The sequence below is a fragment of the Aquarana catesbeiana genome, linkage group LG09 (genome assembly GCF_042186555.1).
Source record: "Aquarana catesbeiana isolate 2022-GZ linkage group LG09, ASM4218655v1, whole genome shotgun sequence".
Classification (NCBI taxonomy): Eukaryota; Metazoa; Chordata; class Amphibia; order Anura; family Ranidae; genus Aquarana; species Aquarana catesbeiana.
This window is the reverse complement of record NC_133332.1, coordinates 43,113,132-43,139,849: the sequence shown is the minus strand read 5'-3', so window position 1 is coordinate 43,139,849 and position 26,718 is coordinate 43,113,132. Positions and strand designations below refer to the sequence as shown.

The following is a 26,718-nucleotide window of genomic DNA, read 5'->3' as shown; positions in this document are numbered from 1 at the left end:
GACCCCAAACCCCTCCTCTGGTCTGTATTCAAAACACCAAGATCAGTGGGATGCAGGGGCGGATCCAGGGGGGGGGGGGCAATGTGGCAATTGCCCCCCCCAAGAAATTAAACAACAAAATCTGTTTCCCCTGGCTCTCAGCTGAGATCAGAACTCCGCCCCTCCATCCCTCTGCACTGCTGCTGCTCCTCCTACTCAGTCTCCCCCTGAATGCTAATCATCCTTCTACCGCCCCCGCGCGCGTCCCCGGTTTTCTGGGGAAACCTATTTCGGTACAGACACTGGAAGTTCTCCCCGCGGTCCCTATTATGTCATCATTATTAGTCCAACAATATCACCTGGAAGGTGGACGCTCACAGTAGCGGGGGCGGTAGAAGGATGACTAGCATTTGGGGGAGAGTAGGAGGAGCAGCGGTGCAGAGGGCTGGAGGGGCGGAGTTCCGATCTCAGCCGAGAGCCAGGGGAAACAGATTTTGTAGGGGAAACCGACATCTCTCAACGCCCGCCCTGCAGTTCTGCCCTCACTGTGCAGGCAGCCGCGGGCAGCAGAGAGATTACATCATCTCTCTGCTGCCTGACTCTAGGACACAGCAAGAGACAATCAACACCTTAGCAGCAAGTGACAATTGGCAACAAGTGACAGGTGAAGTGGCAAGTGACAGTCCGCAACTTGTGGCAGGCGATGTGGCAAGTGACAATTTGCATCTGGTGGCAGGCGACAGTGGCAAGTGACAATCCGCAATGTATGGCAGGTGACGTGGCAAGTGACAATCCGCATCTGGTGGCAGGCGATGGTGGCAAGTGACAGTCTGCAACGTGTGGCAGGTGGCGTGGCAAGTGACAATCCGCATCTGGTGGCAGGCGACGGTGGCAAGTGGCACGCTCGGGGCTCCCACTGATTCTGCATTATGGTGAGTTAAACTATTTAATTTTATATAACAATGTAATAATAGAAATAATGCGCTTCAATCATCCTGACACCATAACAACCATGGTGCCGGGATGATTGAAGCGCCAACACCAGCCATTTCCCTGATAAATTGCCCGCAAAAAAAACATATTTTCTGGCAGTGCCCCTCCTAAAACTAGACTCTGGATCCGTCCCTGGTGGGACGGGAGACCCAGGCAGAGAGGCGAAAGGCGGTAGGAGGGGGGAATCTCCTCCCGCTGCTTGTAATAACAGCCGAGTGGCTGCTTAGCTGCATCAGTTGTTATTACAAGAAAGTTGACCATTGGCTCTAAAAAATGGTACCAGGGTGATACCTGCAGCTTCTGGCATCTCTCCGGTACAACAACCTGAGCAAAATGACGTACAGGTACGTGACTTTGTGGCAAGTGGTTAAAAGAGAAGGCTGCGGGCAACCAATCTGTGGCTCAGGCTGTAAGTGGAGGAACCCTTTGCGATTTCACGGCCACAGTTTAATACTGTAATAGTGGAATTGACTCAGGGTGTACTAAAAGTCCACGGGTTAGAGGCGCAAATTACTTGCCTTTCCCCAGGTGCTGACAACCCATGTTATGCCACTGGGTGCAGCCACATCTTTCAACAGAGTGGGGACAGAAAGAGGAGGTGGATGGGCTGAAGCCCTCTCTAAACTTTCAAACAGCAAATGGACCATTACAAGGACCTACATGATAGAGGAAGTGCCCCTGCTGGAAAAAACAAAAGGAGGGAGCAAAGAAAGAACAGCTGATTATGATAATATTTAATTAATTAGCCTATCCCATACTTCTCCTTTATTTATCTTATACAAACCTATAATTTTAAAAATTAACATTTAATACAGGCTTCAGTTGTAGTTAGATTATGCATGCTTCTTGTTAGCTGTCTTGCAACAGTTTTCTTATCTCTTCTTCAGGAGTGTTGGCCCATAGTCATTCCGGTGATGAATGTATATCTTCTGTTTAATGTGAAAAAGCAACCTGGGTTAGTACATGTCGTTTAGTAGTTAAAGGAATCTTTATAGAACAAAAGAAAATACATTGCAGTGATGCTCAAACAACTCTAAAAAAAGCAAATATTGGATCTTTTTTTCTGTAATACCGTGGGATGTGATTGTACAATAGTATGTGTAGCGATGACTAGATATCTACAGATCTACTCTTATGTCTGTCTGCTGGAATAGAAGCTATGTTTCATGGGGCTGGGCAGTGGCGGAATTACCAGGGTCGCCACAGTCGCACTTGCGACGGGGCCCTGGCTTTCTGTCACTGTGGGAGGGCCCAGCGGGGTTGCTATTCACAGGGCTCTGAGCAGAGAGTGTGTCTCTCAGGTAACAGCAGCACAGAGACACCGGCATTGACAGTTTTATATCCCTCTCCGACGGAGACCGTCCGGTCTGTCCTCTCTCGCACGGGATGACAGAAGACACAACTGATCTGCTCCCCCTTCTCCCCCCTCCCCTCTCCTGTGTGCTCCGCAGGCAGTCAAGTGTGAAGCTAATGAGCTCGCATTTCCCACGGAGCACAGGAGAGGGCAGGGAGAGAAGGGGGAGCAGATCAGCTGTGTCTTCTGTCATCCCGTGCAAGAGAGAACAGACCGGATGGTCTCCGTCGGAGAGGGATATAAAACTGTCAATGCCGGGGGCTCTCTGCTGCTGTTACCTGAGATAAAAGCTCTCCGCTCATAGCTGTGCTGTCCTGAGAAGACAAAGGACTCAGATGGGCACTGATAGGAGGCACTGAGAGGGACACTGATAGAGGACACTGATGGGCACTGATAGGGGGCACTGATAGAGGACACTTATGGGCACCGATAGGGGGCACTGATAGAGGACACTTATGGGTACTCTGATAGGGGAAATTGATAGGGGACACTGATAGAAGACACTGATGGGCACTGATAGGGGGCACTGATAGAAGGCACTGATGGGGGGACGCTGATAGGGGATGCTGATAGGGGGCACCGATGGGAGGCACTGATAGGATTTACTGATGAGCACTGAAGGGAGGCACTGATAGGGGGCACTGAGAGGGCACTAGGGGGCACTGATAGGAGACACTTAGAAGGCACTAGGGGGCACTGAGATGGAACTAGGGGGCACTGATAGGGGGCATTGAGAAGGCACTAGGGGGCACTGAGAAGGCACTAGGGGGCACTGATAGGGGGCATTGAGAAGGCACTAGGGGGGCACTGATAAGGCACTAGGGGGCACTGATAGGAGGCACTGAAAAGGGGCACTGATAAGGCACTAGGGGGCACTGATAGGGGGCACTGAAAAGGCACTAGGGGGCACTGATAGGAGGCATTGAGAAGGAACTAGAGGGCACTGATAGGGAGCATTGAGAAGGCACTAGAGGGCACTGAGACGGGCACCGATGGGAGGCACTGGTGGGCACTGATAGGAGGCACTGATGGGTATTTATAGGTGGCACTGATGGGCATTGATGAGCACTAATAGGCAGAACTCATAGGCTGCACTGATGGGCACTGAAGAACACTGATAGGCAGAACTCAGGCAGTATTGATGGGCAGCATTGAAGAGTACTGATAGGTGGCACGGATGGACACTGTTAGGCAGCATTAATGAGCACTGATAGGTGGTGCTGATAGGCAGATTTGATGGGCACTAATAGGCAGCATTAATGAGCACTGATAGGTAACACTTGTAGGTGGCATTGATGGGCACTGATGATTGGGGGACTGATTATCAGTGTAAACAATTTTCTGACATTCTTGACAGTTAATGGCAGTCCTTTCCTAACACAGACACAGCATGGGAGGAAAGGGCTGTGGATAACCGGCAAGTCTGTTTACATGTAATCAGCTGACATCATATGGTAAAGGGCCACTGTAATTGCGCTGGATGCATGTCCCAGGGAGCATGCGGGAAGCACGGTTTTAGGACAATGTACACGGACACCCTCGCAAAGTTGGAAGCCCAGGGCTCGGATGGAAGGGGGGGCAATCATGGTTTCTTGCACCGGGGCCCTGAAGGTTCTAGTTACGCCACTGGTGCTGGGTAGGGATGAGCCGAACACCCCCCGGTTCGGTTCGCACCAGAACCCGCGAACGGACCGAAAGTTCGCACGAACGTTAGAACCCCATTGACGTCTATGGGACTCGAACGTTCGAAATCAAAAGTGCTCATTTTAAAGGCTAATTTGCATGGTATTGTCCTAAAAAGGGTTTGGGGACCCGGGTCCTACCCCAGGGGACATGTATCAATGCAAAAAAAACTTTTAAAAACGGCCGTTTTTTCGGGAGCAGTGATTTTAATGATGCTTAAAGTAAAAAAAAAAAAGTGAAATATTCCTTTAAATATCGTACCTGGGGGGTGTCTATAGTATGCCTGTAAAGTGACGCGTGTTTCCCATGTTTAGAACAGTCCCTGCACCAAATGTCATTTTTAAAGGAAAAAATCTCATTTAAAACTGCTTGCGGGTTTAATGTCATGTCGGGTCATGGCAATATGGATGAAAATCAGTGAGACAAACGGCATGGGTACCCCCCAGTCCATTACCAGTCCCTTTGGGTCTTGTATGGATATTAAGGGGAACCCCGCACCCAAATTAAAATAAGGAAAGGTGTGGGGCCACCAGGCCCTATATACTCTGAACAGCAGTATACAGGCGGTGCAAACAAGACAGGGACTGTAGGTTTGTTGTTAAGTAGAATCTGTTTGTAATTTTGAACATTTTTAACGTGTTTAGCTCCAGCCAAAAAATCTTTTCTAAGCTTTTTGGAAAACATAGGGAAGGGTTATCACCCCTGTGACATTTGTTTTGCTGTCTTTCCTCCTCTTCAGAAGATTTCACCTCACTTTTTTGTCCCAATGAAAAATGTTTTTTGAAAATTTGGGTTTTTTTGTGGAACAAGGATTGGAAAGCATCAGTGGAAAGGAGAACTTGTTTTCCCATATTAACTCTTACAGGAGAGAATTTCCCTTCCTAGGGGTAGATTTCATCTCACTTCCTGTTGTCTCCTTCCGTTTGCAAGTAGGAGTCGTTTGTAAGTTAGATGTTTGAAAGTAGGGTCCTGCCCTATATACTCAGCAGAAATTTGGGCCTTAGGTGTTGCTGTGGCCACAACACTGTAAGCCCTCACAGGGCCCTGCTGTGAAATATTAGATCAAGAATTGTAATTACATGCCCCTGTTGAACAGGAGCTGAAAAATTAGGCCTTAGGCACTGGTGCTGGTGCCACAACACTGCAACCCCTCACAGACACTCTAGTTGGAACGCAGGAACGAGCCCTGCTGCAAATTATTGCTTCAAAAATTGTAATTACACGCCCCTGTTAGACAGGGGCAGAAAAATTGGGCCTTAGGCACTGGTGCTGGTGCCACAACACTGCAACCCCTCACAGACACTCTAGTTGGAACGCAGGAACGAGCCCTGCTGCAAAGTATTGCATCAAAAATTGTAATTACACGCCCCTGTTAGACAGGGGCAGAAAAATTGGGCCTTAGGCACTGGTGCTGGTGCCACAACACTGCAACAAGCTATCAGCGTGATGATTGAGGAGGAAGAGGATAATTACTCAGGGATAGTCACTCAGCATCAGCATAGGCAGTCTTTGAAGGGATCTGAGATTTCAAAAAAAATTATTCGGTTACATCAGCATCAGGTGCTTGGTAGCTGGTGGTGATCCAAGACTCATTCATTTTTATGAAGGTCAGCCGATCGACCGAGTCGGTGGACAGACGCACCCTGTGATCGGTTACCACGCCTCCAGCAGCACTGAATGTGCGTTCCGAAAGAACGCTGGATGCAGGACAGGCCAGTAGCTCAATTGCATACTGTGCAAGCTCTGGCCAGTGATCCATCCTCAAGACCCAGTAACCCAGAGGATTTTCGGTGGGAAAGGTGTCCAAGTCTGATCTTGCCCCTAGGTATTCCTGCACCATGTAAAACAGACGCTGGCGATGGTTGCTGGAACCGATCATACCTTGGGGCTGCGGACCAAAAAATTGTCTGAACGCATCGGTCAGACGGCCACCTTCTCCACCGCTCCTTCTTTGACTGACCGAAGCCTCAGCAACACGTTGTCCAGAAACAGGAGTTTGTAACCTCCCAGTCTCTGGGAACGCGTTGCACAGACCTTTCTGCAAGGCCTCCCGAAGATGTTTCATCCTCTGCTCCCTCTGCGATGGCAAGATAAGGTCCGCAACCTTACCCTTGTAACGTGGATCAAGGAGGGTTGCCAGCCAGTATTGGTCCTTCTCCTTGATACCACGAATACGAGGATCCTTACGCAGGCTTTGCAGGATCAGGGAGGCCATGCAGCGTAGGTTTGCTGAGGCATTCGGTCCGGAGTCCTCTGGGTCACTAAGAACGACATGGTCCGCAGCCACCTCCTCCCAGCCACGTACAAGTCCATGTGTTTCTTGGGACTGATCCCTTAAAGACTGCTGCTGATGCTGAGTGCCAGGCTCCACCTCCATACTGACACAATCTTCCTCCTCCTCCTCTTCCTCCTCGTCCTCTTCCTGTGTGATCGGCGGGCACGCAGGAACACTGTCTGGATAAAGGGGGCCTTGAGAGCTAAGGAAGTCCTCCTCTTCCTGCCTCTGTTCTGCCTCAAGTGCCCTGTCCATTATTCCACGCAGCGTGTGCTCCAACAGGTGGACAAGGGGGACAGTGTCACTGATGCATGCACTGTCACTGCTCACCATCCTCGTGGCCTCCTCGAATGGTGACAGGACAGTGCATGCATCCCTGATCATGGCCCACTGGCGTGGGGAAAAAAAACCAAGCTCCCCTGACCCTGTCCTGGTGCCATAGTCGCACAGGTACTCATTTATGGCCCTCTGCTGCGTGTGCAGCCGCTGCAGCATGGCCAACGTTGAGTTCCACCTGGTGGGCATGTCACAGATTAGGCGGTTCTTGGGCAGGTTAAACTCCTTTTGGAGGTCCGTCAGCCGAGCACTGGCATTATATGACCGGCGGAAATGCACACAGACTTTCCTGGCCTGCCTCAGGACATCCTGTAAGCCCGGGTACCTGCCCAAGAACCGCTGCACCACCAAGTTAAGGACGTGAGCCAAACAGGGCACATGGGTCATTTGTCCCTGTCGGAGGGCAGAGAGGAGGTTGGTGCCATTGTCGCAAACCACCATTCCTGCCTTAAGTTGGCGTGGCGTCAACCACCTCTGAACCTGCCCCTGCAGAGCTGACAGAACCTCTGCCCCAGTGTGGCTCCTGTCCCCCAAGCACACCAGCTCAAGCACCGCATGGCATCTTTTGGCCTGCGTACTTGCGTAGCCCCTTGAACGCCTACGGAGCACCGCTGGTTCCGAGGAAGAGGCCATGGAGGAAGAAGAAGAGGAGGGGGTGGAGGAGAGAGGTGTGTCACAATCAGCATTTTGGAGGCGTGGTGGCGGAACAACCTCCAACACTACTGCACCTTGTCCTGCATCCTTCCCAGCTGCCAGCAGAGTCACCCAATGCGCCGTGAAACTTAGGTAACGTCCCTGTCCATGCCTGCTGGACCATGAGTCAGCGGTAATATGCACCTTACCGCTGACCGCCCTGTCCAGCGAGGCATGGACATTGCCTTCCACATGCCGGTAGAGAGCCGGAATCGCCTTCCGTGAGAAAAAGTGGCGTTTGGGTACCTGCCACTGAGGAACCGCACATTCCACAAACTCACGGAAGGGGGCAGAGTCTACCAACTGAAAAGGCAGCAGTTGAAGTGCTAGCAATTTTGCCAAGCTAGCATTCAACCGCTGGGCATGTGGATGGCTGGGAGCAAACTTCTTTCGGCGGTGCAGCAGCTGGGGCAGGGAAATTTGCCTGGTACAATCTGACGTCGGTGTACCAAAAGCAGATTGCCCACAAGTACTTGGCTGTGACACACCTAATTCTACACCTTCATTCCTCTCACTGCAGGTCTCAGAGAGGACTGAAGGTCTAGTGGGGTTGGAAATCTCAGCTGATGAGGAGCAAGGAGAGATCCTCTTTGTTCTTTGGTGTGGGTCTTTTAGATACGCTTGCCAACGAACTGCATGGCAGGTCAACATATGTCTGGTCAAGCATGTGGTACCCAAGCGGGAGATATTTTGGCCACGCGAGATACGCTTGAGACATATGTTGCAAATAGCAGCGGTGCGATCTGATGCACTCGTCTCAAAAAAGGCCCACACCAAAGAACTTTTTGAATAACGCGCAGAGACTGCAGCGCCCTGCACATGTGGAGCTTTGGGGTGTGATGCAGTCAATGTGCTGCCCTTAGGCTGGCCCCTGGAGGGCATCCTGCCTCGTTGGTGATGTGCTGCCGCCTCCTCCTTCTCCTCCTCCTCCTCCTCCTCTCTCCTATCAGGCACCCACGTTGAGTCAGTGACCTCATCATCCCCTCCCTCCTCATCACTGGAGCAAACCTGGCAGTATGCTGCAGCAGGGGGAGCATGACTGCCAGATTGCTGTCCTTCTTGGGCACCCCCTCTGTCCGCGCTCATGTTACTGCCTTCATCGAGCTCAGTATCGTCATCAGAGCCTTCCAAACGCTGGGCATCCTCCTGGAGCATGTACCCAACACTGTGGTCAAACAGTTCGAGGGAATCCTCATGAGGACATGGTGGAGCTAGGGAAGGAGTCACTGATGACATTGAGCTGAGGGAAGAGGCCGCTGCTTTGCCAGACAAAGCACCCTGGGCATGGGTGAGAGAGGATGAGGAGGATGAGGACGGCTTGGTCATCCACTCGACCAAGTCTTCCGCATGTTGCGGCTCAACATGGCCAGCTGCCGAAAAAAAGGCCAAGCGTGTCCCATGGCCACGTGCTGATGAGGATGCACCGTCTCCACGACCAGCACTAGACACAGAGCCTGCTTGCCCTCTCTTATTGGCTTGTGACTGTCTGCCTCTCCTTCTTGGCCTTCCAGACATACTAATGGCCTGTAGCTGCACTAAGCTGGGATAGAACACCTGTAATTTTCTTCAAGTAGCTTTATATACTGTAACCAGACAAGCCTGCCTGTCAGTAGGAAGATAAGAGGAACGGATCTAGCTGAACACTGTGAGCAGGACGCACTGTACTAAATGTAAATAGTCTAGCTGCCTGACCGTGGTACTAATAGGATCAAATAGAACACCTGTAATTTTCTTCAGGTAGCTTTATATACTGTAACCAGACAAGCCTGCCTGTCATTAGGAAGATAACAGGAACGGATCTAGCTGTACACTGTGAGCAGGACGCACTGTACTAAATGTAAATAGTCTAGCTGCCTGACCGTGGTACTAATAGGATCAAATAGAACACCTGTAATTTTCTTCAGGTAGCTTTATATACTGTAACCAGACAAGCCTGCCTGTCAGTAGGAAGATAACAGGAACGGATCTAGCTGTACACTGTGAGCAGGACGCACTGTACTAAATGTAAATAGTCTAGCTGTCTGACCGTGGTACTAATAGGATCAAATAGAACACCTGTAATTTTCTTCAGGTAGCTTTATATACTGTAACCAGACAAGCCTGCCTGTCAGTAGGAAGATAACAGGAACAGATCTAGCTGTACACTGTGAGCAGGACGCACTGTACTAAATGTAAATAGTCTAGCTGCCTGACCGTGGTACTAATAGGATCAAATAGAACACCTGTAATTTTCTTCAGGTAGCTTTATATACTGTAACCAGACAAGCCTGCCTGTCAGTAGGAAGATAACAGGAACGGATCTAGCTGAACACTGTGAGCAGGACGCACTGTACTAAATGTAAATAGTCTAGCTGCCTGACCGTGGTACTAATAGGATCAAATAGAACACCTGTAATTTTCTTCAGGTAGCTTTATATACTGTAACCAGACAAGCCTGCCGGTCAGTAGGAATTTAACAGGAACGGATCTAGCTGAACACTGTGAGCAGGACGCACTGCACTAAATGTAAATAGCAGGAACGGATCTAGCTGAACACTGTGAGCAGGACGCACTGCATTAAATGTAAATAGTCTAGATAGAAGATAACAGGAACAGATCTAGCTAAACTGAATACAGTGTATATATATATATGCAACACCTGGGATGCATATATATACACAATACACTGTAAGTGCAGCTAACTGACTGACTGTTCTGCCTAATCTATCTAACTCAAATCAAATGACACTGTCTCTCTCTCTCTCTATCTCTCAGCACACCGGAACACACACTACACAGGGCCGCCGTGCAGGCGGCCTTATATAGTGTGGGGTGTGTACTAAATCCCCTGAGCCATAATTGGCCAAAGCCACCCTGGCTTTGGCCAATTACAGCTCTCTCTACTGACAGCGCTGTGATTGGCCAAGCATGCGGGTCATAGTGCATGCTTGGCCAATCATCAGCCAGCAATGCACTGCGATGCCGCAGTGAATTATGGGCCGTGACGCGCCACACGAATTTAGCGCGAACGGCCCATAACGTTCGCAATTCGGCGAACGATCGAACAGCCGATGTTCGAGTCGAACATGGGTTCGACTCGAACACGAAGCTCATCCCTAGTGCTGGGCTACAATCTACCGGCTTGCTTAGTGAACCAGTAAAAGGGTTGTCTGCGAAGGTTCTCATATATCCAGGTCATGGTATAGTTAGTAGTAGTTGGTAATATTTCGCTGGTTCTGTAGAAGATGTTTCACCATTCGTCCAAGTGGCTTCTTCAATTCCAATAAATTAACATACCCCGGCATTTAAACCACCCAATTACCTTAGCCCAATTTAGAAACTTTTTGAAACCTCACTGTGACCCTAAGAAGATTAAAGTGCACCTCTCCAAGTACAAACATACAACAACCTGGTGGTTTCAATACTGCAGGGTAACGGCATCCAATAGATCTTGTCCAGCCTAGCAAAAATGACTTTACTCAAAATGGAAAAAGTTTTGCCTATAGTTCTACTTTAACCGCTTGCCGATCAGCCGCCGTCATTATACTGCAGCAGGTTGGCGCGATCAAGCGAAACCGTCGTAGCTATACGTCGGTTCACGGGATCGGGATAGCATGCGGGCATGCGCACGTTGTACTGCGGGGGTGCCAATGCTCATGGCCTACGGTCATGATAACCGCCGGCCACGAGCGATCGCGGGCACGAGAGGCAGAACAGGGAAGTGTGTGTGTGTAAACACACAAATCCCTGCTCTGTTCTGTGAGGAGAGACAGATTGTGAGTTCCTAATAGCTAGGAACCATGATCTGTCACTTCCTCTAGGTCAGTCCCCTCCCCCTACAGTTAGAAACACACAGGGAACACAGTTAACCCCTTGATCACCCCCTAGTGTTAACCCCTTCCCTGCCAGTGACATTTTTACAGTAATCTGTGCATTTTTATAGCACTGATCGCTGTATAAATGCCAGTGGTCCCAAAAATGTGTCAAAATTGTCCGATGTGTCCGCCATAATGTCGCAGTCCTAATAAAAATCGCAGAATTGCCGCCATTACTAGTAAAAAAAAAATAATAAAAATGCTATAAAATCTATCCCCTATTTTGTAGACGCTATAACTTTTGCGCAAACCAATCAATATACGCTTTTTGCGATTTTTTTTTTTTTTTTACCAAAGATATATAGAAGAATACATATCAGCCTAAACTGAGAAAAAAAAAAAAATGGGGATATCTATTATAGCAAAAAGTACAAAATATTATGTTTTTTTCAAAATTGTCGCTCTTTTTTTGTTTATAGCGGAAAAAATAAAAACCACAGAGGCGATCAAATACCCCCAAAAGAAAGCTCTATTTCCACAAGCTCTATTTGTGGGAAAAAAGGACGTCAATTTTGTTTGGGTGCAACGTTGCACGACCGCGCAATTGTCAGTTAAAGTGACGCAGTGCCGAATTGCAAAAAAATGGCCTGGTCTTTCAGCAGCCAAATCTTCCGGGGCTGAAGTGGTTAAGAAGAGGAAAGAGAATTTTTTTATTATGCACCACAGAAACGTACAAGGTTAAAAAAATGTAGGTTGCACATAAAATATATTTTTTAAAAACATAGTTTGGGTGGTGAATTAAAACCAAAGGATGATCTTGTGAAGAAGTTTAGGTTTCTAGTGTTCATTTGGTAATGATTGTGGATTTGGTAATGATTGTGGAAAATGTTTTACTGTAAGCTTGCACAACAATATACACTATTTTATCAAAAGTATTGGGAAGCCTGCCTTTACACGCATATGAACTTTAATTGCATCCCAGTCTTAGTCCGTAGGGTTCAATATTGAGTTGGCCCACCCGTTGCAGCTAAAACAGTTTCAACTCTTCAGGGTAGGCTGTCCACAAGGTTTAGGAGTGTGTCTATGGGAATGTTTGACCATTCTTCCAGAAGTGCATTTGTGAGGTCAGACACTGATGTGGACAAGAAGGCCTGGCTCGCAGTCTCCACTCTAGTTCATCCCAAAGGTGTTCTGTTGGGTTGAGGTCAGGACTCTATGCAGGCCAGTCAAATTCCTCCACCCCAAACTCACTCATTCAGTGGCGGCTGGTGCTTCATTTTGTGGGGGGGGGGTGGCAGCAAACAAATCCCCCCACTCGCCCTCCCGCCCGCTCACCAGCCCCGCCCGATCGCCCTCCAGGCATGCTCGCCCACTCGCAAGCCCGCCAGCTCTGAGCCCAACCTTTTTAAAGCCAATTAGAGCCTCTGGCTCTAATCATGTTCTTCACAAAAAAATAAAAACCTTGTAGAACTCTATGCGTCCGGCGCATGGAGATTAGGGGCCAGCGCATAGAGATTAGGCAGCTCGACGCCCCTGCGCACCTTATGGATGGGCCGCCGCTGTCCATGTCTTTATGGAAATCATCAAGTCCAAATCATTTGGTGAAGGGGGATTATGATGTGGGGTTGTTTTTTAGGAGTTGGGCTTGGCCCCTTAGTTCCAGTGAAGGGAGCTCTTAAGGCGTCAGTATACCAAGACATTTTGGACAATTTCATGCTCCCAACTTTATGGGAACAGTTTGGGGATGGCCCCTTCCTGTTCCAAAATGACTGCGCACCAGTGCACAAAGCAAGGTCTATAAAAACATGGATGAGCGAGTTTGGGGTGGAGGAACTTGACTGGCCTGCACAGAGTCTTGACCTCAACCCAACAGAACACCTTTGGGATGAATTAGAGTGGAGACTGTGAGCCAGGCCTTCTTGCCAACATCAGTGCCTGACCTCACAAATACACTTCTGGAAGAATGATCAAACATACCCATAGACACACTCCTAAACCTTGTGGACAGCCTTTCCAGAAGAGTTGAAGCTGTTATAGCTGCAAAAGGTGGGCCAACTCAATAGTGAACTCTATGGACTAAGACTGGGATGCCTTGAAAGTTCATGTGTGTGTAAAGGAAGGTGTCACAATACTTTTGACAATATAGTGTACAGTATTTATATTCCTTGATGATGATGATGTCTTACCTGCGCTTTTTATACAACTTCACAAAGCATGCCAACCCGACCACACACACAATGACAGCAACTGTTATCCCTATGACCAGTCCAATCGGGGTGTCATGTATCTCATCTGCAGACGTGATAAAATTAGGTCATTATTAAAATGTAATGCCACATAAATAAATAATAAAAAACTGCTCCAGCTAAATAGTAAATATTACATAAAATCATATAGAGTGACACATATGGTGCAGTGTGTCTGTCACTAGCATTAGTACAGCTGTCTTTGTTTTTAATCCATCCAACACTACCAGACAATGTTGCTGTCCAAGGGTGTCCTTTCATAGCTAGAGGAACCACCCTTACACCAGAAGTATGTTCCTGGCCAGATAAACAGGTGAAAATAAAGAAAACACCACAACTAAGGATTGATAAACTGCAATATGTTATATTTCTGTTTTTAGGTTTAGATACACTTCAATGCATGTGTGAACCTAATCACTAAAATTCTATATAAACAACGATCAGCTTTTATTTATTTATGTAAAACCTTTATCTCAAAATATCTCAAAAGCAAAAAAACTGTTACTACAACTGCAGTGTGAGCTGGAGTTTGGTTTCAATTTGTTAGTGTATCTAAATCTGGAAGTACATCTTATGCAGCGTACACACGGTCGGATTTTTCGACCGGACTGGTCCGACGGACGCCGACGGACCAAATCTGGCGGACAATCCGATCGTGTGTGGGCTTCAACGGACCTTTAGCGGACTTTTCCAGTCGCAAATGTGACGGACTTTAAATTTGGAACATGCTTCAAATCTTTACATCGTAACTCCGCCGGACCCAGAAATCCACTCATCTGTATGCTAGTCCGACGGACAAAAACCGACGCTAGGGCAGCTATTGGCTACTGGCTATCAACTTCCTTATTTTAGTCCGGTGTACGTCATCATGTACAAATCCATCGGACTTTGGTGTGATCGTATGTAGGCAAGTCCGTTCATTAGAAAGTCCGTCGGAAGTCCGCCAAAAGTCCGTTGAAAGTCTGTCGGACAGGTTGTCGGACATTTGTTGCTGAAAAGTCCGACCGTGTGTACGTGGCATAACACTCCCCCCCCCCCAACTAACAATGCTGATGTCTAAAAGTGCCTCCTGTGCTCTTTCATTCAGAATGGGGGCACTTTAATACAGGAGGTGTGTTGCTGGCCAGATCACCAGGTGGAAACCGGAAAAAAAAGCATAAAAAATTATAATGCATCCACCACATCCAAGGATTGGTAAGCAGCAATATATTACATTGTTGGTTTTGGGTTTAATACAGGGACGTGCAGGCAGGGGAGGCAGGTGAGGCAGAGCCATGAATGTAAAAAACAAAAAAAAGATCGAGCTTCAAGGGTCATAGCTCGGCGACCTGGGGACCCCCAAATTGGGGGGGGGGGGGGTAGGTAGTTGAAGTCCTACCCCACCACTGGTCAAAATTTGGGGCTCCTGGAACCTATGGTTCCGGAGATACGGGGTTCATGTGCAGCCTATGAGAAGCTACATATCAAGCAGCCAGTTTAAATACAAGCTGGCACACTGTTCTCAGCAGACTGAGAGGATGAGCTCACAGTGCCTCTCCTCATTTCTTGTCAGAGGCACTGAGCTCAATGGACAGCTTGGAGCCTTGGACCAATGGTAAAGCACCATTGGAACAAGCTCTCCAATAAAATCAGCATCCAGCTTGTCTAGCCCAAAAAATCTAGCCAAGCTAGGATCCAGCCAGTGGTGAATTCTAAAATGGTTCGAGAGACTGTGTTTGGGAAAACCGTTGTTTATGTTTGTGTGGTGTTCATTGATACGTGTGATGCGGTTTTAGCTTGTTTTTAGCCTGTCCAATACATTTTTGGCTTACTTCACGATGGGAGTTCTCCTTCATTTTCTCCCCATTTATGGTACTAATGGTCTGCAATGACCCATCTCTATTCGGGAGTTCATTTGCATGCATCCAAGTTACCTGAGTTCCAGCCCCTGAATCAAGCCGTGATCGTGTGAAGCTTCTCTGGCTGTCCCTGAAGCGTTTTTGACTCTTGTCATGGGAGTCACCACAATCTGGCGAGTAGGCTGTGTGGTCGGTGATGGTGGTGGATGACTGTTTTCTCATGTTTTGCCGAACTCCAGGAGGATTTATCCAGATGTTTGATTTCCACATCATTTGAACACTTTTTTGAATTTATTCTGAATTTTTATATCTTGAACTGTTGCTTTCACTTGATTTTGATGTTTACATTTTTTGATGTTTGATGCTGATTTCACCCAGTTGAAAGCCATTTCTTGAACTGTTGCTTTCACTTGATTTTGATTTTCCAATTTTTCATATTTTTTGATGTTTGATTGTTTGTTGACTTCTCCCAATCGGAAGTCATTTATGAGTATTATCATTTGACACATCTGTATTTTATTTTTTACACTAGTGTGTGATATTTGCACTTGCACTTTAAAGGGAGCGCGGTTTGTAATTCATTTGTTAATTATTGTGCCTTACTCGTGGAATGGCGCCAAACTTTGGTACTTAAAAATCTCCATAGGAGACGCTTAAATTTTTCTTTACAGGTTACATGTTTTAGGCTTACAGAGGAGGTCTAGTGCTAGAATTATTGCTCTCGCTCTAATGTTTGCGGCGTATGTAACCCGTGTGTGGCTCTGATACTAGCCAGTGCCTCACCAGCCACTAACCTCACCGCATGTCCGTGGTTTAATACCGCTTCAATGGTTAATTTAAAAAATCGCTTTCAATATTTTTAAATCTGCAGCTTTTTCTATAATGCCCGGTGATCCTGCCACAAGGTCTGTGTATGGTGACCATGCTTCTGCTTACAGTATATTGGAAGCTAGGCTATGGATCAGCAGACCTTGACTGCCATATTAAATGGTAATATACATTCACTGGCCGGTTTATTAAGTACACCTTTTCAATTGCTTGCTAACACAAATTGCTAATCAGCCAATCACATGGCAGCAACTCAATGCATTTAAGCATCTAGATGTGGTGAAGACGACTTGCTGAAGTTCAAACCGAGCATCAGAATGGAGAAGAAAGGGGATTTAAGTGACCTTGAACATGGCATGGTTGTTGGTACCAGACTGAGTATTTCAAAAACTGCTGATCTACTGTGTTTTTTTTGCACAACCATCTCTCGGGTTTACAAAGTAAATATCCAGTGATCGGCAGTTGTGTGGAGGAAAATGCCTTGTTGATGTCAGAGGAGAATGGGCAGACTGGTTTGAGATGATAGAAAGGCAACAATAACTCAAATAACCACTCGTTACAGCCAAGGTATGCAGAATACCATCTCTGAATGCACAACACATCAAACCTTGAAACAGATGGACTACAGCAGCAGAAGACCACACCGGGTGCCACTCCTGTCAGTTAAGAACAGGAAATTGAGGCTACAATTTGCACAGGCTCAAAATTGGACGATAGAAGATTGGAACGTTGCTTGGTCTGATGAGTCTCGGTTTCAGCTACAACATTCAGATGGTCGGGTCAGAATTTGGTGTAAACAACATGAAAGTATGGATCCATCCTGCTTTGTATCACCGGTTCAGGCTGGTGGTGTAATGGTGTGGGGGATATTGTCTTGGCACACTTTGGGCCCCTTAGTACCAACTGAACATTGTTTAACCACTTCAATACCAGGCACTTAGACACCTTCCCGCCCAGGCCAATTTTCAGCTTTCAGTGCTGTCGCAATTTGAATGACAATTGCGCGGTCATGCTACACTGTACCCAAACAAATTTTTTATCATTTTGTTCCCACAAATAGAGCTTTCTTTTGGTGGTATTTGATCACCTCTGCGGTTTTTATTTTTTTGCGCAACAAATAAAAAAAGACCGAAAATTTTGAAAAAAAACAAGTTTTTCTTTGTTTCTGTTTAAACTTTTTGTAAATAAGTACATTTTCTTCTTCAATGACAGGCACTGATATGGCTGCACTGACGGGCACTGATACGGCGGCACTGATGGGCACCGATGAGGTGGCACCAATAAAGTGGCACTGACGGGCACTGATGATGGGCACTGATAGGCGACACTGATGGGCACTGATAGGTGGCACTGGTATGTGGCACTGATGGGCACTCATAGGTGGCACAGATGGGCACTTATAGGCGGCACTGATGGGCACTCGTAGGTGGCATTGATGGGCACTCGTAGGTGGCATTGATGGTTACTTATGGGTGGCACTGATAGTTGGCACAGATGGGCATGGATGGGCACTGACAGGTGGCATGAATGGACACTGATGGGTGGCACTGATGGCACTGCTTGTTTGCAGTGATGCCCCTAAGGGTGGCATTGCTGGGCATCACTGCAACATAATGGTGCCAATCAGTGCCCATTTTTGGGCACTGATTGGCACAGATTTGGCACACTGGGCACATGTGGATGGCTATGGGGTACATACCTGGCCATCCACATGTTGCCCCTTCCCTGGTGGTCCTAGTGGCGATCCCTGGTGGTCCAGTGTGGTGATCTGCGGGGGGCTGCGCTGATAAACAATCAGCGCAGACCCCCCCTGCCAGGAGAGCCGCCGATCAGCTCTCCTCTACTCGCGTCTGTCAGACGCGAGTGAGGAAGAGCCGATCAACGGCTCTTCCTATTGACAGCGTGATCAGCCGTGATTGGACACGGCTGATCATGTGGTAAAGAGCCTCCGCCGGAGGCTCTTTACCAAGATCGGTGTAGCGGGGTGTCAGACTGACACACCGCTCCACCGATCGCCGCGATGCGCGCCCCCGGGGGCGCGCTGCGGCATGTTATCCTGCTGGACGTCATATGACGTCCAGTCAGGATAACAGAACCACTTCCCGGACGTCAATCCGCCATAGGGCGGGCGGGAAGTGGTTAAACACCACGGCCTATCTGAGTATTGTTGCTGACCATGTCCATCCCTTTATGACTACAGTGTACACATCTTCTGATGGCTCCTTCCAGCAGGATAATGCACCATGTCACAAAGCTCCAATCATCTCACCACTGGTTTCTTGAACATGATAATGAGGTCACTGTACTCCGATATACTCTACAGTCGCCAGATCTCAATCCAATAGAGCACCTTTGGGGTGTGGTGGAACAGGAGATTCACATCATGGATGTGTAATGGTATCAATGGTATTGCGTGGCGGCACAGTGGTGTATTGGGTAGCAGTAAAAAGGGTCGCTGGTTCAAATCCCAATCACGACACTACCTACCCACACTCACTAAGGTTGAACTGGATGGACTGGTGTCTTTATTCAACCTTACTAACTATGTAACTATTAATAACTGTTAGCACAAAGGACAGCGTAACTGAAACTAAGGATGAATTACTTGTATAAGTCTTTAATTGTATACAGTCTATATACAGTTCATAAACAATTCATCAGTCCATGGTAAGGGATGGTGGGGTAGTAGAGGCAGCTGCTGTCCTCAGGGAAAGCTAACTCTGTATACAGAAAATAGAAAGGGGGAATGCAGGAAGCGCCACCTAAGTGCAGTATTAAAATCAGGGTTTTAATGGCAAGGTACATAAAATCACTCACAAGAGGAAGATAGGACATAAGCTCATCTGTAATCCGGTAGCTTAGGGGTCTCCTAGTGTCCGGAAGCGTGGAACACACGGAAATGATGTCACGGACAGCGAGGATAATTCCGGGGAGCTGTTACAATGAAGCGTCAGCTCCTTCTACAGGCCTGTCAATATTTGGTTGACCATAGCGAGGCCTGTTCTGAGTGAAATCTGTCCTGTTAAACCGCTGTATAGTCTTGGCCACCGTGCCTAGGCTAAAACCGAGCTGCAGCACGGTGGCCAAGACCATACAGCGGTTTAACAGGACAGGTTTCACTCAGAACAGGCCTCGCCATTAGAATACTGCAATCACTGAGCAGCAAATGATATCACCTGTGATGTATTTCAGTTATCTTGCAAACCTGGCCTGTCTTCAGGACCCACTAACAGGCCAAGTTTGCAAGATAACTGAAATACATGACAGGTGATATCATTTGCTGCTCAGTGATTGCCGTATTCTAGTCTGCATCTCCCCAAGGTAATACATAAAACCTGGCCTGTTAGTGGGCCCTGAGGACAGGGTTGATGACCACTGGCCTAGGCCATCGTTATGTAGAGCAACAATTCTTTTTTTAAAGCGGAGTTCCACACAAAAATGGAACTTCCACTTTTCGGAACCCTCCCCCCCTCCGGTGTCACATTTGGCACCTTTCAGGGGGGAGGGGGGTGCAGATACCTGTCTAAGACAGGTATTTGCACCCACTTCCGGCATAGACTCCCACGGGAGTCTATGCCTCTTCCTGTCCCTCCGCGCTGTCTCCTGGGAAACACACAGGTCCCAGTAATAGCGGGGACCAGTTACTATGCGCAGCGCGACTCGCACATGCGCAGTAGGGAACCGGGAAGTGAAGTCGCAACGCTTCACTTCCTGATTCCCTCACCTAGGATGGCGGCGGCAGCTGCCGAGAACCGAGCGGGTTATCGGCGTCGGCTGCCGACATCGCTGGACCCTGGGACAGGTAAGTGGCCATGTATTAAAAGTCAGCAGCTGCAGTATTTGTAGCTGCTGGCTTTTAATATTTTTTTTTTTAGGTTGATGTAGGTGGACTCCCTCTTTAAGTTCCTCAGAGAGTTCTTTGCCATGAGGGGCCATGATGAACTTCCAGTGACCAGTATGAGAGAGTGAGAGCGATAACACCAAATTTAACACACCTGCTCCCTATTCACACCTGAGACCTTGTAACACTAACGAGTCACATGACACCGAGGAGGGAAAATGGCTAATTGGGCCCAATTTGGACATTTTCACTTAAGCCCCATACACACTATCAGATTTTCTGCTGATTTTTTCCTTCAGATTTACCAAAACCATATAATATGAGGTCAAACCTTTGGAGTTTGAATTTGTATGCAATCAGGCAGGCCCTTGTACTACATGGTTTTGGTAAATCTGAAGACAAAAAAATCAGCAGAAAATCTGATAGTGTGTATGGGGCTTTAGGGGTGTACTCACTTTTGTTGCCAGCGGTTTAGACATTAATGGCTGTGTGTTGAATTATTTTGAGGGGACAGAGAATTTACACTGTTATACAAGCTGTACACTCACTACTTTACATTGTAGCAAAGTGTCATTTCTTCAGTGTTGTCACATGAAAAGATAGAATAAAATATTTACAAAAATGTAAGGGGTGTACTCACATTTGTGTGATACTGTAACTCTTACCATATCCTTTAACCACTTGACCTCTGGAAGATTTACCCCCCCCCCCCCCCTTCATGACCAGGCCATTTTTTTCTACTCGGCACTGCTCTAATTTAACTGGTAATTGCATGGTCATGCATGTCAGGAACTATGAATCAGACTGAGACAGAAGTGCAGTAAAAATCACACTATTTAATAAAATGGTATAAACAGAGCAAACATAGTCAAAACATAACCAGGACGGGTATTCGGAACAAGCCAGAGAAACAAGAGTCCAGAGATCAGTGAAATAGGGTGCATCAAACAGGATCAGGAACCAGAAGGGAAGTCAGCCAAGCAAAAGTCTTTCACAGGAAAACACAGCAGAGAGAGACTGGATATGTTGACCAAGGCGAAGGCACAGAAGATCTGATCCATGCAGTTTAAATAGCTAGAAGAGCTAGCTGTTGAGCAGGAAATGAAGACCAGGTGAGTCACTGTGGAATAAAGAGTGCTGACAATTAACTGACAGCTGAGCACAGTGCTCTGAGAAGGAAGGGCTGAGCCCAGCCCTGACAGTACCCTCTCCTCAACGACCCCTCGCCCTCAGAGGATCACCAGGTTTGAGGGGAAAACATCTATGGAAAGCACGAAGGAGGACAGGAGCATGTACGTCCGAGGATGAGACCCAAGAGCGTTCCTCCGGACCGTACCCTTTCTAATCAACCAGGTACTGTATGCACCCACAGAACCAACGGGAGTCAATGATAGATTGTATCTCATACTCCTCATTGTTCTCAACCTGAACTGGGTGAAGACGTGGTACAGAGGTGGTGAAGCGGTTGCATACCAAAGATTTTAGGAGACATGAAATACATTTGAAATACGCATATTAGAAGGAAGGTGTAAAGCGCAAGCCACTGGGTTAATCCTGTGGAGAACACGGAAAGGCCCAATAGACAGTGGTGCCAGAACGCAGAGTCGGAGGTTGCAAGATGAAAGCCAGACCCTGTCCCCAGCTGGAGTCTGTACCTATCATTGGCACATTGCAAGGACTCTTGGACGTGTACCCAAGTGGAACAAAGACCACGGAGATGCTCCTCCAATGCAGGAATGCTCTGAGGAACAAATGAGTCAGGCAAAAAGAATGGTTGTAAACCATAATTTGCCATGAATGGAGACAATCTGGAAGCGGTATTGACAGCACTAATGTGAGCAAACTCCGACCATAAGAGGTGTGACCAGTTGTTATGGTGGTCAGAAATGTAGCAACATAAAAACTGCTCCAAGGACTGGTTGGCTTGTTCTGCGGCCCCATTGGACTGTGGGTGATACGCAGAGGAGAAGGAAAGCTGAATTCACAACTGTGCACAAAAGGCTCGCCAAACCTGGACACAAGCTGGCTACCCCTGTCCGAGATTATAACCTTGGGCAGCCCATGTAAGCGAAAAATCTCCCGAGCAAAAATGGAAGCCAGTTCTTTGGATATGGGAAACTTCTTAAGTGGAATACAATACAATGAGATATTTTCAAGAACCGGTCAACCACCATAAAGATAACTGTGTTGCCCTGAGAGTTGGGTAACTCCACAATGAAATCCATAGACAGGTGGGTCCAAGGCCTCTCTCCATTGGATATGGGTTGAAGGAGGCCCACTGGAAGGTGTCATGGTGTCTTACTCTGTGCACACACAGAACAAGCAGCTATGAAGACGGCTACATCAGCGCATAGACTAGACCACCGGAATTGTTGGGAAATCAGTTGATTCTTCCCAGGGTGGCCAGCAGCCTTGGGAGAATGGTAAGTCTGGAGAACGGCAATGTGGAGACTCTCAGGGACAAAGTAGCAGTCACAAGGATTCTCAGAAGAAGAGTGGATCTGAGCGGCAAGAATTCTGTCCCCCATGGGTGAAGTGAGACTTGTACAAACCATAGCCAGAATACGATCGGGAGGAATCACAGGAACCTACTCCATCTTGGAAGCGGAGGAAGAGTTGCGACAATGCATCAGCCCTTACATTTTTAGTACCGGGTAAAAATGAAACTATGTAATTGAAGCTTGACAAGAAAAGAGACCATCGCGCCCTTCTGGGAGAGGAGCATTTAGCCTCAGACAAGAATGTGAGATTCTTAGGGTCAGTCAGAATAAGAACTGGCACAGTGGTACCTGCGATGAGATGCCTCCATTCTTTAAGTGCTAAAATGATCATTAACAACTCTCTGTCCCCAATCTCATAATTGCATTCCGCAGGAGACAATTTCTTGGAAAAGTAGACACAAGGATGCATAGAGCTCTAATAGGTAGGACATTGAGACAGCAGGGCACCAACTCCAGTCTCTGATGCATCAACCACAAGGATGAAAGGTACCGTAGGATCAGGATGTACCAACACAGGAGCAGAAACAAAAGCAGCCTTGAGACACTCAAAGGCATTATTTGAGTCCGGAAACCAATACTGTGAGTTACTGTTCTTTCTGGTCATATCAATCAGGGGTTTTACCAGAGATGAGAAGTTACGAATAAACTTCCAATAATAATTGGCAAAGCCAAGGAAACGTTGCAATGGACGTAAACCCACGGGTCGGGGCCACTGTAGAACTGCCGAAAGTTGCTCTGGGTCCATCGAAAAACCAGCAGTGGAAATGACCTAACCTAGGAATTTAAGCTGTTCACGATGAAACTCGCACTTCTCCAATTTACAGTACAGGTTATTATCTCTCAGACTCTGAAGCAAAGGACAGACATCTGTGTGGTAGCTCTCTAGTAGATTAGGGTGTTCACCCATTCACCGAATTTAGAACATTATGGGGCGTTCATGGGAAATTTGAGCGCCCGCAGAACACTCCATAATGAACGACGAGACCGTCAATGCACTGCGAGATCTCAGTGGATTGACGGCTGCTGATTGGCCAAAGCATGCACCTGACCTGCATGCTTTGGCCAATTACAGCACACTCTGCTGTGAGAGCCATGATTAACCAATCATTGCTCAGGGGGCTGAGTCCACGCCCCACGTTATGTAAGTATTCTTACGTAGCGGCCGTATATAGTTTTATGAATGAGAGCAGCAAAATGACATTTCTAAAGGAAAAAATGTCATTTAAAACTGCTCGCCCTTCAGGTATGGCATGGATTTTAAGGGGAACCCTGTGCCAAATCTTTAAAAAAATGGCGTGGGGTCCCCCCCCAAAATCCATACCAGACCCTTATCCAAGCACGCAACCTGGCAGGCTGCAGGAAAAGGGGGGGCGAGAGCGCCCCTCCTCCTGAACCAAACCAGGCCACATGCCTTCAACATGGGGTTGTTGTTTTGGGGTCCCCCCAAAACACCTTGTTCCCATGTTGATGGGGACAAGGGCCTCTTCCCCACAACCCTTGCCAGGTGGTTGTGGGGGTCTGTGCGCGGGTGGGCTTATCGGAATCTGGAAGCCCCCTTTAACAAGGGGCATCTGCAGATCCCGCCCCCCCCCCACATGAATGGGTATCGGGTACATTGTACCTGTACACATTCACCAAAGAAAGTGTCAAAAAAGTAAAAATTACAGTAGACACTTTGGGATAATTTGTATTTATTTATTATTTATTTATTTGTCATTTCTAATGACACTAGCTGGGAAAGGGTTAAATAGCTAGCGTGATCAAAGGGTTAAATGTGTGCCCAGCCTGTGCTTTGTTGTACTGTGTGAGGGGCTTTTACTAAGGGAACTGGTGGCTTTTTTTCCCTGCTTCTCAGGGAAAGAAAATCCATCACTTCCCTGCTGACAGGACTAGAGCTCTGCATTGTTAAACCGCTTCAGCCTCGGAAGATTTTATTCCCTTCCTGACCACAGCACTTTTTTGCGATTTGGCACTGCATCGCTTTAACTGACAATTGCGTGGTCCTGCGACACTGCACCCAAACAAAATTGACGTCCTTTTTTCCCCACAAATAGAGCTTTCTTTTGGTGGTATTTGATCACCTCTGCGGTTTTTATTTTTTGCGCTATAAACAAAAAAAAGGAGCGACAATTTTGAAAAAAACGCAATATTTTTTACTTTTTGCTATAATAAATATCCCCCAAAAATATATAAAAAAACAATTTTTTTCCTCAGTTTAGGCCGTTATGTATTCTTCTACATATTTTTGGTAAAAAAAAAAAAAAAATCACAGTAAGCGTATATTGATTGGTTTGCGCAAAAGTTATAGCGTCTACAAAATAGGGAATAGTTTTATGGCATTTTTTTTATTAATTATTTTTTTACTAGTAATGGCGGCAATCTGCGATTTTTATTGGGACTGTGACATTATGGCGGACAGATCGGACAATTTTGACACATTTTTGGGACCATTGGCATTTATACAGCGATCAGTGCTATGAAAAATGCATTGATTATTGTAAGAATGTCACTGGCAGGGAAGGGATTAAAACTAAGGGGCGATCAAAGGGCTAATTGTGTTCCCTAGTGTGTGTTCTAACTGAAGGGGGGGGGACTGTGTAGGGGAGATGACAGGGCGCTGTTCATACTCTGTATGAACAGACGATCTGTCTCTTCTCCCCTCAGAGAACCGGAAACTGTGTGTTTACACACACAGATCCCGGTTCTCCGCATGTCAGCAACGATCCTGGGAGCCCGGCGGGGATCGTGACCCCCGGGCACTCGCATCGGCTACGGGGGCGAGCGGCGGTGCGCGTGCGCCCCTAGTGGCCACAGGGCGAAGCGAAGTAACATAATGTAGTTTCGTCCAGGCGTGCCATTCTGCCGCAGTACCACTGTGGTGGCTGGTTTGCAAGTGGTTAAATAGGCAGACCTCTGTCCTGTGTGTCTTCCCAACAATCGGCCAATGAATGCCCGCTGGCACTCGCTGATCAGCATCTGCTTTGTCTAATTCTTTCACAGCCGGGTCACCGGTGACACGCGTGCGCGTCCCCTACCCAGGGGTGCCGGATCACGTACCTAGTACATGATCCAGCACAGGAGAGCTGCCTTGCTGCTGTATTTGCATGTTATATGGTCAGCAAGCGGTTAATCACTGAGCACCATGACATTCTTTGCATGATATACATTCTTGAGCACTCAGAAATCTGCCCCAACGTAAAAGGATCACTCGGTTGTAATTGCCCCTCTGCCCAAAGGTTCCCAGTTCTCCACTGAACGCTACCTTATCTCCAGCAGAATATTACTTTCCTTCACCCCTTCACCCCCCCTCTTAATTTATCACCAGGAGCTGAAAGAAATAACTGGTCAGCTATTTTTGATTTATGTGTTACTGCTCTCCCAAATAAGAGTAAAAATATCCGCAGGTCAGTCTGTCAGCATGGGACCTGGAAGCTAGTGGAGATCACTGTAATACTGGTGCCTACTGTAGTGATTTCCAGCTTCTAAGGGTATCGCATAGGTATGGCACATACATACTTACACTGGACCAAGCAGGACCAATGTATCTATGTAAAAATTGCTATCCCAAAACAGCTTTAATTACCTCTGATTTTCTATAACTTTTTTTTTCTTACCAAAATTTCACATTGCATCGCATCAAGGATTACTCACCGAAATGTACTATTAGAGGTTCTTTTAAGCTAATGTGATCCACCTGGCAGTAGACACTTTGCTGCTCTATGGAATTTACAGTTGTTGACACTGTTTTCTGGTAAGTCCCATCTTCATTGGGTAAAGTAATGGTTGACAACGCTTCTTCCATTTTATTTTCTTTCCACAAGCTTATGTTGATTGGCTTTGGATAGAAGCCAGTGACCATACAGATGACCTCTGTTTTTGATTGATCAAGTTTCTTGGTTAAGTAGACCTGTGGTTGGACTGAAATAAATGAAGAATAGTTGATTAGAAAAATGACACTGGTGTAGCCATCTCCATGTTACATTAAGCAGGAAGAAAACATGGAGCTGAAAAAACAGGCCACCTGGCCAAATGGTGGTGGGGTGATGGGGGCTGGGTTGCTCTCTGCGTTTCAGCACTCAGCACTAAAATGGAGCCTCTGCTGTCAGACGGAGTAATCTTTGCCAGAAAGTGGAAGTATATTCCAGTCTGACATTATCAGGGCGACTGGTGTAGGAGTGGATGAGCAGGTAAATAAACACTGAGGGGGATCAGTGGGGTGCTTGGGAACACTGCCACGGACCATCAGATGTGTGTAGGGGGGTTAACAGCACTGCCACTGACCATCAATGGGTGCGTGTGTAGGGAGAGTTAACAACACTAACCACCAATGCAAGGGGGAAGAATGAACTAAAACTGC

General features: G+C 47.3%; 1 protein-coding gene across 2 annotated transcripts in view; it reads right to left on the bottom strand.

Annotated features, from left to right (window-relative positions):
- Positions 1-209: 209 nt before the first annotated feature.
- The window catches only part of LOC141107554 (T-cell surface glycoprotein CD1c-like), an 84,419-nt gene continuing 57,910 nt past the window's right edge, over positions 210-26,718 (bottom strand). Inside the window, exons 4-6 of one of the 2 annotated variants that reach the window (XM_073598377.1) lie at positions 26,013-26,279; positions 13,294-13,399; positions 210-1,901 (exon numbers count right to left, since the gene is read on the bottom strand). In XM_073598377.1, coding sequence (XP_073454478.1) covers positions 1,856-1,901; positions 13,294-13,399; positions 26,013-26,279 — 419 coding nt within the window. In that variant the 3' untranslated portion in view covers positions 210-1,855. The remainder of the gene's footprint in view (positions 1,902-13,293; positions 13,400-26,012; positions 26,280-26,718) is intronic. The other variant, XM_073598378.1, reaches the window with a different exon arrangement.